Source organism: Amyelois transitella, chromosome 8, assembly GCF_032362555.1.
Source record: "Amyelois transitella isolate CPQ chromosome 8, ilAmyTran1.1, whole genome shotgun sequence".
In the NCBI taxonomy this organism is placed as follows: Eukaryota; Metazoa; Arthropoda; class Insecta; order Lepidoptera; family Pyralidae; genus Amyelois; species Amyelois transitella.
This window is the reverse complement of record NC_083511.1, coordinates 542543-561673: the sequence shown is the minus strand read 5'-3', so window position 1 is coordinate 561673 and position 19131 is coordinate 542543. Positions and strand designations below refer to the sequence as shown.

Below are 19131 nucleotides of genomic sequence, written 5' to 3'. Positions count from 1 at the left end.
ATTTTTAGGCAATCAGGCTGTCAGTCCATATTTCTCCACGCGACATCTCTGACAATGTCTGGTGGAAATTGCTTTATAGCAAAAATACAAGCGGAGTGTGAATGATAATGAAAACGTTAGAGTGGGAAGGTCTTTTGCTTGTTTTCGTTGGGTAAATACTTTTTACACCTCCCGGGTCTCCAGAGAAAGGATGGGACCTACTGTGCCATCCTAGCCACTAAATCCCCACCACGCGCCCTTATTGCCATTTTAAGGGCATCATGGGATCGCAGGGCATTCCACCACGATGCCCTATGGCGCGACAAGGCCGAATATCTTGCTGTTATAGGCAAACAGTAAGTTGCTCGCCGCCCAGGAGCGGGAAGACCTAGACCAGTGATTCTCAACATATACATATGGTCACGTCTATATCCCTTGTGGGGCAGACAGAGACAACAGTCTTGAAAAGACTAAATGGCCACGTTCAGCTATTTGGCTTAATGATAGAATTGAGATTCAAATAGTGACAGGTTGCCAGCCCAACGTCTAAACAATAATCCCAATTTTGTAAGCCTATCCCTTAGTCGCCTTTTACGACATCAATTGGAAAGAGATGGAGTGGTCCTATTCTTTTTTGTATTGGTGCCTGGAACCACACGGCACTCTGATTCTCAAAGTGATCTATATCAACCCCTGGGGGTCTATGGCAACCTGCAAGGCGTTTACGTCAGCAAAAAAAACTTTGCGGTATATGAAATGAAAATGAGGGCCCACGATAGTGAATTTCATCACATACACTGATAGTACCTATTTACTTACATCATACTATCTTATAATATAAAAAAAAACATTTACATTATTTATAAAAGTACCTATGAAGTAAAAAAAAATGTATATGTTGTAGGATACAGGAAATCAATATCAGGTAAGTACTACTACCAACACGGAAAAACATGGCAAGGGGTCCACGACACAAAAAAGTTTGGGGAGCTCTGACCTAGACGAACGTAGGTACCTTGATTAAATCAGGCGTTCCCTAAACCGATGAGCTTGCATGAAGAGAGTTATAAATGTAACTAGATGAATCGAAAGAAATATGCAGTGATCGTGGAAGTGGAAAGAACCGTAGCGCGTAGCAAGTGCGAAGCGCGTAGCAAATTCGTATGACACCATAATGGTGAATTAATAAATTATTAGGTATTGCTATTAAAAATCAATTGAATTTAATTAAGTTACTTATTTATAAATAAATTCTTGTTCCGCACACAAAATATCAAATTTATTTTTATTCGTGAAGGAAAGTATGACAGCATGTTTGGATGATTAAACTGCACTCAGTTTCATAGTGGGTTTCCATTTCATAAAATCATAGTAAAAGTAAAAAAAAATTGCTTTCGCATACTAATACTGATTAGCTGATCAACCAATTTGTGAGGGAGAGAAAAATTTAAAACCTCATATTATCAGTTTTATTTTTTATCGTTACAAATTCGATACAAAAGCTACTCGAATCCTCAAGCAGGGTATAAATAACGTTTCAACCCGAAATGAAGACGGATTGTAAAGGTCACGCAATAAACATAATTCACGGGAACAAAAACAATCAACAATCGGAGGTAGTGTTACCGCTCGATAGAAGACTATCGATAAACTATATAATAGTACTCAATGTTAACAACACTATCAATAGCTTAGATCGAAGTGTTTCCATATTATTTCACTCAATTGATAGTATTGCTATGATCAGAAATAATCAAATGTGGGGTTGCAAAAAAATAAATTATTGAGGTCACTGGATTTTTGGTTTAAAGACATGATTGAAAATTGCCGAAAAATATAAGCGGAACAAAAAGCGGGAATGTAAATAGCACAACACAACAACCTTAAATTGTTGTTTGGTTCTTGTGCCCTGGCCAGGGTTCTTCTTGCTTCATAGTAGAAACGGTCGACCGGCCTTTTTAGAATGCGAATTCGCGACCACTTCTATTCTCAAATATATATAATATTAGCGGTATTTTATTATTTTTGTAATTATTAGCAGAACGGTCAATTGGAGTCAATATTTTTTTTTTTAACTCACTGAATTTGAATTAGTGTTCTACAGCTCCGTTAGTAAGCTATCGGGTATTTTCGAGCTCCGAAGTTACCACGTATGCTGTCACTGTCGTGTTGAGCGGAAAAAGAAAGAATAGGATCAATTTAAATAAAGCGGCGCGTTCAAAATAAGTGAGACTTATAAAAAACATATCATCCACACATCTAACGTAAACATGTATATCACATATCACATTTTACGCAAAAAAAGATTTTCATTTATTCATTCATTCTGATCTATTGACAGTATCGATAACATCAATAGGTACTATTGATAGTTCATCAGTCGTAATACAAGCTACTATCGCACAAACTGTATGGTCTTTTTCGAATGTAAAATATCGATAGTTTCACAACACTAATTGGAGGTAATAAAGCCCCGAATCTGTTTCAATTCGATACATTAGAAAACCCATTACCCATACCCCTCTATTTGTTACTCCAAAAAAATATACAAAATGTACAAGTCATAAAAATTGACACTGTCGATCCCGTTAGGAATACGTATTTTTTTAATAATAAGTAAGTTCATTGTCTATTATGTTCTTTGTTCTGAATATTTTTTTTAATAGCACGTAGATACTTATCAAATTAAGGAAGTCTTGGCAAAAGGTCAGGTCAATAAAACCCGAAAATAACTTGCATAAAGAGAGTTATGGATGTGGATGAAGCGAAAGAAGTACCTATGTAGAAATCGTGGCAAGTGGAAAGATGTAGGTAGTATTTGCTCAACCCTCCACGACAGAGGCGTGATTTTATCTATGTATGTATTTTTTATTTTAAAAAATCCGCTTATTTTCCTATCCTCCCTACATAATCCCAAAGGCAGTTTGTGACATAAACTTCGGTCTCATAACGGAGCTTTTTAGAAGCTTTATAGCGATATACTTGAGCTTTCGCTCGCTAAAGATAAACGACAGATTTTAAACATTGAAAGATCGATAGCCATAAAATCACTGCAAAAGCTCCAACCTGCGTTTCAAACCACTTTACGAAAAGCTTACTGTTACCAGGGATTCACTCCGTGGAAATTTCTACTTATATTATAAATGCAAAAAAAGGTTATTTGATTATTACCTCTTTAAAATGCCGTGTAGTTCCCGGCACCAATACAAAAAAGAATAGGACCACTCCATCTCTTTCCCATGGATGTCGTAAAAGGCGACTAAGAGATAGGCTTACAAACTAGGGATTCTTTTCTAGGCGATGATGGGCTAGCAACCTGTCACTATTTGAATCTCAATTCTATCATTATGCCAAATAGCTGAACGTGGCCATTCAGTCTTCCCCGCAAGGGATATAGACGTGACCATATGTATGTACCTATGTATTAAAGTAATGCCACTGTGCTCTTGAAATTCTGCATACATATAGTGTGAATTACGGAAGAAGAACAGTCCCATAGGTAGGTGGACTCGCGGGCGAGAGGTAATTTCATTCATACTTCTTGGGGTTCACATAAAAATATTTCTCCTGACATTAGCCACGGTTACATTTTATTATAGCCTTTTTGACCATGATTCTGGATTGTCAGGTTTTTACCCATCTTACCTCCTTAATTGTAAGGGTACCTACACCGTATTAGATCATGGTTGAATATACCTACAGCTCTCTAAATTTGGAGGTTTCCTCACAAACCTTTCCGTCGCCATAGAAATATCGGCTAACACTCAAACTAATGTACATCTTCATAAAAAGAGTCATTGACATATGGCCGAGGTAGGATTTGAACCTGTGCCCTCTACGCGCACCATGATTTTTTTAGTCAAGCTCATTACCGCAACCACCGACGCTGTTGATGAACCGTTCTAAAAGCATAACACCTTCTTTAGTCAGTTAAGTAAACTACCCGTAGGTAATCAATACCCGTAGCGCCAGCGGGAACCTAATCTGAAATCGACCGAAGTAGGCCATCGGTCTGATGAATTGATAGGATTATTAACACAATTCTGATAGCGCGCCCTAAATAACTGATGGCCGACGGAATTACTGGGCAAAGTTATCACCAATGACATAGGTATGGGTAGATACCGCCGGTTTAATCAGCTATGAACCAAGCATTAAAAAGATTGATTTTACAAGCAGGACGATAGGGACTTTCTTGCATTCTTATTAAACTACTACTTACTGGAAGAAATTTCTTTAGAAATAAGTAGTGCCCTCGTACTGAATTTCTCTTTAGTTTACATAAATTTTATTTTTGTTTCTTTTTCCTTGATGTACCTACATAAATATATAAATAAACAACCGCTGTCTATGAATCTCAATACCATCGTTAATTTAAACGTGGCCTTCAAGACAAATGTGTTGTACATGTCTTAAATTTCAGTTAACTTTACTGTTATTAGCTTAAAACAGCACGATGGTACATCGTTATACTTTACTTGCAAAGGTGGATTTACCATTTTCCCACGCGGTTTGGAACACGTGGTAAAATGGCCACACATAAAAATGCACTATTATATATTGAAGCTAGATCTATTACCTATTAATGTATGACAGCTGAACTTGGCCTTCCAGTATTTTAAATACAGTTGGCCCTGTCTGTTTCGTAAGGGATAGAGATGTGTTTGTATGTACTAATAAAAATACAAGAACGGCAATTACTACTATGACAAAGGTGGTATTCAATTAATGTGGTCTACTGTATACACTCGCAGTGTCTAGCCCTATCTATGTCTTCATTTTCTACTAACTTGCTTACTTAGTTTATAAGTAGTGTTGTGTGTGAAATTGTTCAATAAAGCATTTAAGTCGCACTTTACTTTCTAAATCATCAATTATCATCTTTGAAACTTCTGTATATGTCTATAATTCGGAATTTTTGGGCATTTCATTGGATTTCAGACATGGATGGAATCGAATGACTTTCTTTAGTCAGGTTTTCAGATCGGAAATGGAATCAGATGAGATTTATTATTGGTCATTTCTTAGGTTTTCATGTCATTTATGTATACTCTGAGTGTGCTTTGAGTTATTTAAACAGTTAGTTTGTGCATCTCAACGTCATTGCTAAAACAGAAAAAAAAAATTAAATTCAAAATTGTCGCCATTTTGGTTTCAATTTTATTTTAACTTTAGAGGTGCCAACTTAAAGCTTTGGATCCTAAATCGGGCGCTTTTATGGCCACGTTAGCAACTATTTTTTGAAACCAAGCACTTTCTAAAGATGTTAAGCAATTTTGAGATTTCGAAAAACGAAAATAGGTGACAAAATAATTACTGAAGTTAGAAGACGATGCAAAAGAAGTAACTATGCAGTGGTCGTGGCAAGTGGGAAATGTTTTTTGCAATCTGGCGCTTATTTGATTTAGCGTCTTCTCATTGGAGACAGTTGACAATAGTGACATGACACGACTGTCAATCAGTGTGAAGTGAATTGAACATGCGCTGGTGAATTTCTGGTCGCATCACATTTATTATTTTGATTTAAAGTAGAAGACTTATCTAGATAAATAGTGAGAATTATGTGCTTCCAATAACTTTACGTTACATGTGTTTCTTTCACAATACAAACTGCAATCATTTCTAATGATATTGTGCTAAAAATCCCGAACGACGTTGAAGTGAAGTAAAGGTATACAAAAATGAATAAAGCAAACCCGTTAGCTGGACTGATTGGTTACGGTGACTCGGATGAGGATTCCGATGAGGAGCAAGTAAAAAATGCAGTGGTCCCTACTACTAGTGTTATAAGTGGTGCAACTACAAGTGTTCCTGTCGCGATGCCTCCGCAGGCACCGACCGCTACAACTGCGGCCTTAGCCGCCGTGCCTCCAGGGATCCATCCTGCGCCAGTGCCTTATTGCCGTGAGTATTTCTATAATATTGTAAGAAAATAGAAAAATATTTTTTGTAAATAACTGTAAATTTCTGTGTAATAAAGATATTACAAACAAACTATTATGCCATCATTGGCAAGCCAAAAGATTGCTTTGGGAAACACCAACATTTGTGGGGAGATTTAAAACGCCAACCAACCATACATTTTAATGCACATAAATGAGAATAACTGCCAAGAACTTAAAACATACTAACACCTTTTTGACAAAATAAGGGTTTTGTGAGAATGAGAGAAACTCTTTAGAATAATCAAACGAAAATAACTTTACAGCTTGGTCGGCATGTTACGATGAGAGCACCGGGTTCACATACTACTGGAACCAGCAAACAAACGCTGTAACGTGGGAGGCACCGCCGGAGTACCTCCTAGCTGTGAAGATTGCTCAGCAGCAGATGAGCAGATCAGGTTCGTATTAAAGTTTTACATGCTTTTAACATCGGCTTAAGTGAATGTATGCTCAAGATGGTATTGGTAACTTATAGGCATTTTAATATCAGAACTAAGAGTAGTTGGATTGAATTATTATTAAGACATTTTTTTCTTTTCATTCCTTTGATTAATATGTAGATTGAGACAAATTTTAATCCTTCCAAAGTATGTCGGTAGAGTTAAGTTGACAAACTTCACAACAATGACAATTTATGTGTTAAAAATTCAAAGAAAGTGATACTAGGTGAATTGTAAAACTTTGTGAAATCTTTTTGTATCATGTAACATTTAGCAAATACTTACCATTGAAACTAATAATTATGAATATAATAATGTAAATGTAAATCTTGCAATTGAGAAACCGTTAAACATTATCAGTATTTAATTCTTAATAATAATGTCTCTTTTCTGTATAAGGCTCTGCAGAAGTATCAGCAGAAGAGTGGCAGTTGTACCAACAGGCGTTGGCCGAGAAGCAGAACATACAGAACAAAGCCAAAGTGGTGAAGCCAGCAACAACCATCAAGAACGAAGCTGCTCCAGCAGCGGGTAAAGATAGAAATGCTAAAGCTGTGAAGAGAAGAAGGAATTCGGATGATGAGCCTGTGTAAGTTGTTCTAAAATGTAATTTTATTCTACTTCTACACTTGGTAGAACATTAATTATAAGAAATCGTTGCTGCCAATAAGTGACACCTTGTATCCAATGTTGATAACACAAATTGGTCACAAAAAGCTGACATAGGTCTTATCGAGCTTCAGCTAGATTTTTTTATTTTATTGAATCATAATTCACCTGAATGCATAAGAAGAACTTAATGCCATAAGGCATTGTCTGCCAGTTGAACCTTTGGACTTAACTGAGATGTACGTCTGGGTGGTGGGATAACAATTAAATAAATAAATATATATAATAGGTTGATACACTGACATGTAATAAATTAAATGTTTTTTTTTTATTTTCAGGAAAATCGAGCTCATCACATCATACCACAATTCAGACTCGGAGTCCAATGATGAAGAGAGTCCTATCAAGAAGCCGGCACCTTCAAAAGTACCAGCAGTACAAACCAAGGCGAAAGTTCCCGCTAAGAAGCCAAAGAAACCTACAGTGGAATATGGACCAGCTCTACCTCCGAATATGGAATACACCATTCCTATCGGTCCCGAAATGCCACCAGAGTTGATCAGTGAAAAGCCAAAATCGCCCGTTAGTAAAATTGAGACTAATGTGGACTTAAATGAAGAGGTGATGTATAGTGTGTACCTATAGTCACGTCTATATCTTTTACAGGGTAGACAAAACCAACAGTCTTGAATCCAATAATGGAATTGAGATTCAAATAGTGACAGGTTGCCAGCCCATTGCTTACAAGAGGAATCCCAAATTACTCCTTAAGTATCAAAAAATCCCTTTATCGCCTTTTATGACATATATGAGAAAGATATGGAGTCCACTATTCTAAAGTCCACTATGCATCGGTTATCTAAACCCCAGTATTAATATGATAACACCAATGATGACAAAAAGCGCCTGAAACCTCGCTACAAGAATAACTATCCAGTGTTATTGACAATATTACTATCCTTTAGTACTTTTTATTTTGATTTTAAAGTTTTTTATATTTCATTTCACTATATTCCATTCTTCTTTGTTTTAACTTTGAAAACACTGTCTTCACGGATCTTTCTTATGTATTTGCAACTTATTTTGTTTTCGTAATGAAATGAGGAGTAAGACATAAGTCAGATCTATTTAGTTGTCAATCACAAGGGATCAGTTATCAAGCGCTGTGATGGGTTAAAGTTTTCAATCTGAGGTGTTATCCATTAGGTTTTTAAAATTATTCAAGGTCCAGACATAAAACGCTACTTGTCTTTAGAGGCCATTAAAGGAATAGTTACATAGAAGTAGTATAGCTATTTCTTGTATCTTGCCAATCACAATGTAGATCAGCTTAATAAAAAAAGCGATAAACTGTAAAAGCCTTCTAACTGAAAAACTTTGCTAGTCTATGTCCATTTTTAGTGCATTCCTCGACTAAATGAGCTTTAATGAGAGACAACTAAAAGCCAAATTTAAGAGCACACAAAGTAATACCCCTGTTTTTTTTTTTTTAATTCAGGTTAAAAATTCTCCCAAAGTGAACGATGAAGATATGCAAGACGACGACACTCTACTCAAACGACTAAAAGACAAGGCGAGACTGTTGGAAAAATTGGGCGGAGAAATACCAAGCGAGCTGCAGAAGATCATCGAAGCCGAGACTCGCTCAAGAACGGCTTCCCCCAGATATTTAGAAGAGAACAGTAGAGACAGCAAAATAGATACTAACATTGATGAACTTTTAGACGAAATCGAAAAGAAGGAACTGCCTAAAGTCAAATCCAAATCAAAAACAGACACATTTTCCAATCCATCATCACAGAGTAATAGCCAAAGAAATTCGCCTAAAAGCAATAACGGTGATTGTACACCGCCTTTAGAAGATAGTATGAAACCGTTATTTCCTTGCAGTAAAAATATTGACGACACGGCACTATTCCCAAGCACGGCTAATATTAAAGAGGAGAAAGTTATTGAAGAGAAAGAATTAAAAACAGAGCCGGTTATAGAGAAAAAAGCAGGGAATATGTATCTGATGGACAGTAGTGAACCGATTGAGAATGTGAATAGGAAAAAATTGAGGATTTCTAACTCGGTGTTGCCGGAACGGAAGAAAACTGAGCCGGTGGCCACTCCGGCTTATACTACGAAGTATTCTCAGCATATTGAAGGGTTTTCTAGTGAAAGAACAGGTATGATTTATATATTGACCCGCTGTAATTTTTTAGTCTAATAAGTATCTACCAACATACATCAGTCTTGAAAAACTGAAAGACCTTATGGCTTAATAATGGAATTAAGATTGAAATTTTGGCAAGTTGAATGATATCGCCTACAAGATGAATCCCAAGTTATAATAAGAATAGCCTTTCCCTTAGTCGCCTTTTATGATATCTGTAAGAAAGATATGGAGTGGAGTGGAGTAACTAAGAGCTTAATTTTTTTTTATATATTGTTTTCAAAATGTTAATTGGCAAATTTTATAGGTTCAGTAGTTCAGGGTGGCCTTTAAATCTTGTGACCATTAGTTATTTCTATACACTTTGAAGTTCAAGGACGTGATTTGGTGTGTAAATCTCAAAAACACAATAATCTCTTATCTTCTTATCTATCTTATATATATTTATTTCTCTTTTATAGGACTTGGCTTCACCAAAGAAGAAGACAGTCCACCGGCCCCAAAGAACACTATAACCTACGGCAACGGTTTACTCTTCACGAAGGGAGAGGTTCTCAACAACGAAGCCAAGCAGGACTCGGAGCTGGATGAGCACACGGACCTCGTGGAGGCTAAGCTTAAATATTTGAACTCGTTGCAAGTGTCCTCTCTCAGTCCCGTCCAAGAAATGCTGATACAAATGCAGGTAAGTTTGTATTAATATGCACATATGACGTTCTTACTCTAGTTATGTTGAATTATTTAGAATAGAATAGATTTATTTTCAAAATTGGATACAAGGTATCATCACTTATTGACGTCCCATCACTTAAATCTCATTATAACTACTACCGCTTCCAAAGCGCATGTGTAGAAGAAGCAGCGGAACGAACTACACTGCAGCATTGTAAATCGTAGACGAATGCACACTGTCTACATTAAAAAACATAAATTAATATAAAACTAAATATTTCAATACGAATATTTCGTCAAATAAATAAAGATAAAATAATATATGTACACACTGTACAAAGTATGTCAAAAATTCACGAGCATTTAAGAGGCTATTATGTCAAGCTCGGGCCAAACACATGTTTATCATTAATATAATCCTCCGTGCTATAATAGGCTTTCCTACAAAACTCATCTTTAATGTACTTTTTGAATTTTATATCATTCATTTCAAGAACACTTTGGTAATTTATTATAAAATACAATTAATCAGAAATGATTTTCCTACCTTAGCCAGCCGATGCGCTGGGATCAACAACTCATAATTGTTCCGCAGTGATTTACAGTACAGTACATTCACCTACTTTTTTGAAAGTTTGAAAGAAGTTTTTCCTAACATGCATAATGTTATCAAATATATACTTGGTAGGCAATGTTAAAATATTTAGGTTTTTGAAAAATTTTCTATGTGAATCTTTGCTTTAGACCGTAGATAGCTCGAATTGCCCTTTTTGTAGAATGAAAATAATTTGTATGTCTGTGTCTGTGTCTGCTCCCCACAGCAGTAGACCATATGACATTAAACTATGAAAATATACTAGCTTAACAGATGCCACATCCGTCAAATGTCTAATACGACTTTTTAGAAAGTTTTAAAATGTGAGCATGCCATTTCAAATTTGAATCTAATGTTATTCCTAAGAAAGTAGTACTATCAACAAAATCTAATCTTTTACTACTTATACACATTTGCCTGCCGCACATTGGGAAGTGTAAACTTAATGCATTGGGTCTTATTTGCATTTAACAGTAAGTTGTTGACTGTAAACTAGTAAGAAATGGCTAAAGTGCTATTCACATCATCACAGATTTCCCTACGACGGTTTATCTTAAAAATTTGTGACGTATAATCTGCAAACAACACGATGCTAGTCTGTTTCTCAATCATGCAAGGCAGGTCGTTAATATACACCAGAAAGAGAAAAGGTCCCAAAATGGAACCTTGCGGTACCCCTATTTTTACCTTAGCTCTTTTCGATTTTGTGTTATTTAAATCTACCGTCTGTAATCTATCACTAAGATATGATTTTATTAGTTCAACGGCAGTTGTGTCGAATCCGTAATAAGCGTGCTTGAGCAGAAGAGTTCTATAATCTACGTTATCAAATGCTTTAGTCAGATCGCAAAACACTCCGATGGCATCCTGTGAGTTCAGTTCAGAGATGTATACTGTAAGTTCAGGCAAAAATACTGTGTGGATGGAAAGGTCGGAGTGGGAAGGCCTAGACGAACGTACCTTGACCAAATTAAGGAAAAGACAAGGTCCTGGCAAGAGGTCAGGTTAGAGTACTTGAAACCGGCTCGAGCTTGCATAGAGAGTTTTGAATGTGGATGAAGTAGATCTATTCCCGCAGACGCTGTCGGCGGCGCGCGCGGCGGGCGCGCTGGCGGGCGCGTACTGGCGCGCGTGGGGCGCGGCGGCGCGCGCGCAGCTGGCGCGGCTCGAGGCCGGCGCGGCGCCGCGCGGCTGGCTCTGCGTCTTCCAGAGGTACTCCACACTCTTATACCGCCTTTGTCACTATACGAGGACTTTCATATCACACCAAGAGGTTACGGTGCGGGAGAGGGGCAGGGGATGAAGCGAGGGAGGAGTGGCTGGATTACAGACTATCTATCGATAAACCACACATATGTTTTCCATCTCTTTTAAACCATATACTGTATTCATGAGGTATTAACTTTTTTAACTTTGGGATTGTATTTATAACTATTTGGCGTTCGAATCTTTGGATCGAACGAACTTTCTCATCCCGATGAGATATTTCATTTTACGAAATTTCTAGTCCCAACATGAAATTTCGTGAAATTAGTATCTGTTTAACATTGGGGCTAGCTAAACTATCTGGTTTTAAAAATAATTAAGTACTATGCCATCCTCCCTTCTTCTTCCCAAATGTATAAAAGACGAACTCTAGTGAGTGATAAGTGAATTAAAACCCTCAAATCTTTGACTACCCTCAAAAATTTGCATTAAACTATAACAAAAGTGATGCTGTGATATAAAATGGCTGTGTATTCATCATTTATTGCAGGTAAAACCAAAGTGTTTTGGATATTTTTCCAAAATGCTTATATAATTTATATATGTATTTATTTTTGATATATTATTAATTAAACTAATGATATTTCAGTTTTCAACTATGTAAGTTGTTCTTGTTATGACTGTTTAATCTCTTATGATATTCTCAATATATTTCCACATGATTTTTTTAATGTATTGTATGAATCTATAATATAAGTCCATCTACTTACATGTTTATATAATATGTTGTAAAAATGTAAAAATATTAACTCCCGATTTCAAAAACTTGCTTAGTTTAACAGGCTGTTGCATCTTGCATTAATCGTTAAAAGTTAAGAGTTAATTAGAACATGTGCAGATACCCACATATTGTTTGTGGCTTTATAAACCAGGTCAAACGTTAAAGTTACATACATGGTTATTTAAAATTTATTAAAAATTTTACTGTTATTATACAACTATGTAATTTAACGAAAAAAATTAAACGAAAGAATGAGTCGTGTGTCGGTCAGTTAATAGCCGATTTTGTAATGGTTTGTTATATGTATCTTTAGGACCGGCAAATTAACAACAATATTAAAATCTGTTAATTTTAATGTTCTTTTAGTAAAAATCTGTTTTTTAAAATAATGGTGAAATCGGGTCTTAATTATTCAAATACACCTTCAACATTATTATTATGAAATTGGACACTTTAAATCTAAATTCTATGTATTGTGAGGCTGAGAATGACTTCAAATCTGTGATAAAAAGTACCTAAATATTAATAAAATATTACAAAGAAAAATTTTATTGTCTTAATATTTTGTTACCTCACCGCCATTACTATTGCCCTAATTATAAGAACCAAGGAAAGAAGATGAGGAAGAAAAGGAAAATCAAGACAATTCTTCTCCAGTACACCATGGCTTCGCGCCGAGGAGTTTGGTAAGAAGTCACGATTATTAATCAGATTTTTGTATCAATTTCCATGATAATATGCTTTGGTCTTTTCCAGAAGGCGCTTCGTGAGTTCGCGGGGTGGAAATAAGCATAGCTATATATATTTTACATTTTATGACCCAATTATAAATACTACATGCTGTAAATAAAAAAAAAGAAATAGTTTATCTAGTTTCGATTAACTATTTATATCTTTTCAATATACGGTCATACAGTTTAAATTTATGGCTATGTCTAACTACACCGCTTAGATATGAGAATGGCGAAGGATTTTGTGCCTTTTGTGTCGTAGCCGAGGCACAAATGATTCCAAATGGTTTAGTATACTCCTATAAATCAGATATGTTTGAGTTAGTGATAAGCGGCCTTTAGGGTCGGCGGGTTTGTGGGGTTACGAAATGTTGATTTGTTCATTGTCTTGATAATATATCTATCTTGAAACTTACACATTTAATAGAAAATTTCTAATTGATATCAGATTGAAGTGACAAACAAAAAAATATTGTTCAGTGGCTAGCCATATATGTATATGAATAAAAAAGAAACAAAATGAATTGCATGTAATTTTTCAACGGGAAAACATTAAATAAAACACAGAAAACCAAAAAAAAAAAGTCTGACCATATTATTATCTCCTCTGTACATTTTCTTAACCCCCCAAACCCTTCAACCCACCGGCCTACTACAAATCTCCCATACATGTATTTGTACCACTGTCTTCTTACATCCAGGTCGGAGGGCCGGTACAAATACCGGCGGGAATCCGACGGCTTCGAGCAATGGGAGTACCCCGCCCAGGCTAACACCGACATGGAGATCTGCACCACGCCGCCGCACCCTGGACCACCTGCCATGGTGAGTTAACATACATACATACATATTGTCACGTCTATATCCCTTGCGGGGTAGACAGAGCCAACAGTCTTGAAAAGACTGAATGGCCACGTTCAGCTATTTGGCTTTATGATAGAATTGAGATTCAAATAGTGACAGGTTGCTAGCCCATCGCCTAAAAAAAGAATCCCAATTTTGTAAGCCTATCCCTTAGTCGCCTTTTACGACATCCATGGGAAAGAGATGGAGTGGTTCTATTCTTTTTTCATTGGTGCCGGGAACCACATGGCACACGGTGTGTTAACATCCAGGATTTTATCCAGAAATACCTTATATAAGATGGTGATCGCTTCTTTCCACTCCTGAACTCTTTTTACCTGACTATGGCGAACTAAAAAGGGTGGTTATGATTAGGACCTGTATGTTTGTATGTATATATTCTAGAAAGGAGAGGATGCAACTGGAATCAAAGAAATATTCCAAGTTGTGTAAGTTAATTTGACCACGGTTGTAAGCACCTTGTGCCATTATCTGACTTACCCAATACAGGAGTATTGTGGCTTGTGGGAACTTTAGTTTCTCCCCTGAAAGGAGGCATCGCCCAATCCTAGATTAGTCGCCATTTTTAATGTACATCTAAAACTGAAGCTACGTGATTTCAAGAGTTAGTATATCCAGAACATGAGAGACTTAGGTCTAACATTTTTTACTGAGAAATTGACTTCGAATGGTAGGGTTCTCTGCCCTGACTAATACGGACACTGTGCCTGTTGCTATGGTAATTTTATACCTTGAAATATTGAAATACCATATATTTTGTTTAGATTTATCTCGCTGTCTCAGGCAGAACAGGGTTCCTCCCCGGAAAGCACGCAACCCCTCATTGTAGCTATATTCCTAGATAAATACTGTCCGCAAACATTCTAAAGTTTAAATGGGTATCTCTTGGATAGGCAGCTTTTAACTTTGGGGTCCGCTAAAATCATTATCTCTTCAAACGCTGTTAGCAGATGTGACCTTGAATTTGGAATTAAAGTCGGTTTGGGAGTCGCTTCGCGTAAAACCTGACTCACCCAATCCAGGATCCATGGTCAAAGGCATACCCCGGGCTCCCATCCAGAGTGTTGAGGATGCACCACTCCGTGCAAGATTGTGCCGGACAAGATGGTGATATCTCAACAGGGATTTTGATTTTAGTGCCGTGTGGTTCCCGGAACCAGTACAAAAAGAATAGGACCACTCCGTCTCTTTCCTATGGATGGCGTAAAAGGCGACTATGGAATAGGCTTACAAACATGGGATTCTATTTTTAGGTGCTGGGCTAGCAACCTGTCACAATTTGAATCTCAATTCTATCATTAATCTAAATAGCTGAGTGTGGCCTATTAGTCTTTTCAAGACTGTTGGCTCTGTCTACTCCACAAGGGATATAGACGTGACCATATATATGTATTTGAATGGATTATTTAGGAAGAGCAGGCGCCGCCGCCCGCGCCGCGCACGCCGCCGCCGCCGCTGTGGGAACCGCCGCCGCCCGGCACCGACGACGTGCCGCCGCCGCCGCCCCCGCCCTCCATCGTGAGATCCCATATATACATACATGTTGCCAAGACTATTGTGAGATCCCATATATACATACATGTTGCCAAGACTATTGTGAGATCCCATATATACATACATGTTGCCAAGACTATTGTGAGATCCCATATATACATACATGTTGCCAAGACTATTGTGAGATCCCATATATACATACATGTTGCCAAGACTATTGTGAGATCCCATATATACATACATGTTGCCAAGACTATTGTGAGATCCCATATATACATACATGTTGCCAAGACTATTGTGAGATCCCATATATACATACATGTTGCCAAGACTATTGTGAGACCCCATATATACATACATGTTACCAAGACTATTGTGAGACCCCATATATACATACATATTACCAAGACTATAGTGAGATCCCATATATACATACATGTTACCAAGACTATTGTGAGACCCCATATATACATACATGTTACCAAGACTATTGTGAGATCCCATATATACATACATGTTACCAAGACTATTGTGAGACCCCATATATACATACATGTTACCAAGACTATTGTGAGACCCCATATATACATACATGTTACCAAGACTATTGTGAGACCCCATATATACATACATATTGCCAAGACTATTGTGAGATCCCATATATACATACATGTTGCCAAGACTATTGTGAGATCCCATATATACATACATGTTGCCAAGACTATTGTGAGATCCCATATATACATACATGTTGCCAAGACTATTGTGAGATCCCATATATACATACATGTTGCCAAGACTATTGTGAGATCCCATATATACATACATGTTGCCAAGACTATTGTGAGATCCCATATATACATACATGTTACCAAGACTATTGTGAGATCCCATATACATACATATTACCAAGACTATTGTGAGATCCCATATATACATACATGTTACCAAGGCTATTGTGAGATCCCATAAATACATACATGTTACCAAGACTATTGTGAGATCCCATATATACATACATATTGCCAAGACTATTGTGAGATCCCATATATACATACATATTGCCAAGACTATTGTGAGATCCCATATATACATACATGTTGCCAAGACTATTGTGAGACCCCATATATACATACATGTTACCAAGACTATTGTGAGACCCCATATATACATACATGTTACCAAGACTATTGTGAGACCCCATATATACATACATGTTACCAAGACTATTGTGAGATCCCATATATACATACATATTGCCAAGACTATTGTGAGACCCCATATATACATACATGTTACCAAGACTATTGTGAGATCCCATATATACATACATGTTACCAAGACTATTGTGAGATCCCATATATACATACATATTGCCAAGACTATTGTGAGATCCCATATATACATACATATTGCCAAGACTATTGTGAGATCCCATATATACATACATGTTACCAAGACTATTGTGAGATCCCATATATACATACATGTTACCAAGACTATTGTGAGATCCCATATATACATACATATTACCAAGATATTACAACTTTGCAGAGAGTCAACAGTCTTGAGAGACTGAAAGACCACGTTTAGCTGGTATCGCTTTATATTGAGTTGGTATTGAGATTCAAATTGTGACAGGTTGCTAGCCCGTCGCTTTAATGAAGAATCCCAGAATATTCCAGTCCCAATATTTTTCTAATGGTGTTTTTATTTTCCTTGCTCGAATTGGATAGGGTTGATCGATCATTTCAAGTATTAACAGATTTGTATTGATATAAATTGTTTATTTTCAAGCAGTTATTTATGATTTTAACGTTTCTTTTCATGTTTCAGTCTCTGGATTCACCGAAACGCGAGAAAAAGCAGGAGATTGGCGACGCGCTATTATCCTTCTACAACGACATTGCTGAACTCGAGAAGACCGCCCCTCCGCCTCCCCCCGCCCCCTGCAATCCTCCCCTCCCGCCCAACATTCCTCCCCAAACTGTTAGCGCGACTTCCGAACCGCCCCCGCCTCCCGAAATTGAAGAAAGGAAGGTAGAAGTTAAGAAAAAGAAGTCTAAAGTGAGTATTATTCTGTTATTCTCATATATTTTTTTTTTGGGTTCTGTACCCAAAAGGTATAGACGGAACCCTAGTACCCAGCCTTCGCTGTCTGTCAGTCTCCCAGTCGGTCCGTCTCCAGAATGTATCTCATAAACCGTAATAGCTAAAAACCAAAAATTGTCACAAATTATATAATTTCAAAAAAATACTAAAAATAAAAAATTAAGGTTCATACAATAATCGTGATTTTATCGTATTTTTTTTGCTCAATATTAATGACGATAACAGGTAGATAAACATACAGTCTATATCCCTTGCGGGGTAGACAGAGTCAACAGTCTTACAAAGACTAAAAGGCCACGTTCAGTTGTACGAGTATGGCTCAAAGACGGAATCGAGAATCAAATAGTGACAGGTTACTAGGCCATCACCTACATGAAGAATCTCAATTTTATTTGCCTATCCCTCAGTCGCCTTTTACGACATCCATGGAAAAGATATGCGAGTGATCCTATTCTAAAATGCCAGGCATCACACAGCACAATTCGTATCATTTAAGTACAATATGAATAAAAATGTTGAATGTTAATACATGCTCATTTGTTACAGGTGAAGATTTCTGCGTCAATAGGGATGAAACATAAAACAGTTTCGTCTTTAGTCGCCAAATGGCAACAAGTTGCCGAAGAGATTAATTCTGACTGAAATATAACGTTAAACTTAAGATCAAAAAATTATGAATAAAATCTACATACACACATACATTCATACGCACACAATACATACATCTTTAGTTGAACGACCTTCTATTTAGTTTAACGATAAAATATAATTTACTAGCTGTGCCCGCGACTTCATCCGCGTGGAATAGTTATTATAGGCCCTCAAGGATGAATAATTCTCCCCTATTTTTTCACATTCTCTATTATTTCTTTGTTCCTAATAGTTTTAGCGTGATGTTATATAGCCGAAAGCCTTCCTCGATAAATGGTCTATTCGACCCAAAAAGAATTTTTCAATTCAAACCAGTAGTTTCTGAGATTCGCGAGTTCAAACAAACAAACTCTTCGACTTTATAATATTTGTATGGATTTTATTTTAAAATCATTTTTAAGGCGTCACGTCATGTTATTCGCCAATAAAAGTCATATCTGTGGTACGTTTGGCTAAAAAAGAGTACATTGATAGTTTATTCTGAAATAGGGCGGAATGCTTCGATACCAACATTGATATACAGTGACACAAACCCTACATACATATATTATGTATGTATAAAACACAAACTGTACTAATAGTGACATACCTGTCTTAAAAAAGTTAAATCAGGTAGGTATTTGAAATTTTCACAAGTCATTGCTATACTTACATAGGTTATTGTACAGTTGTATATATTTCTTATTTAAATAAAGAATATATTTCTATAATAAATCTGATGAAATTGAAAATAGTTTTTCATTTATTTTCTATCACTTGAAATGCCTATATACTACCAATAATATTTTGAATTTTGTGTATCTTCTGCACAAAAATTGGACGAATAAAACATTTAAATACAAAACAATTTTCTTTATTTTACATAATCATAGGCAAATATACAAAAAATTAAAA

At 36.5% G+C, this 19131-nt stretch overlaps 1 protein-coding gene across 2 annotated transcripts; it reads left to right on the top strand.

Moving 5' to 3' along the window:
- Window positions 1-5390: 5390 nt before the first annotated feature.
- On the top strand, window positions 5391-18953 carry LOC106137314 (formin-binding protein 4). 2 transcript variants are annotated; one of them, XM_060945469.1, is made up of 11 exons: window positions 5391-5883; window positions 6188-6322; window positions 6764-6953; window positions 7312-7594; window positions 8472-9144; window positions 9593-9816; window positions 11477-11610; window positions 13818-13941; window positions 15391-15537; window positions 17311-17541; window positions 18133-18953. In XM_060945469.1, exons 1-11 carry the CDS (start codon window positions 5661-5663, stop codon window positions 18226-18228), a joined length of 2460 nt encoding a protein of 819 aa, XP_060801452.1. In that variant the 5' UTR covers window positions 5391-5660; the 3' UTR covers window positions 18229-18953. The 2 variants fall into 2 exon arrangements, with proteins under 2 accessions (XP_060801452.1, XP_060801453.1); XM_060945470.1 differs by having other exon boundaries at window positions 5413-5883; window positions 15391-15498; window positions 18133-18952.
- The last annotated feature ends 178 nt before the right edge of the window (window positions 18954-19131 follow it).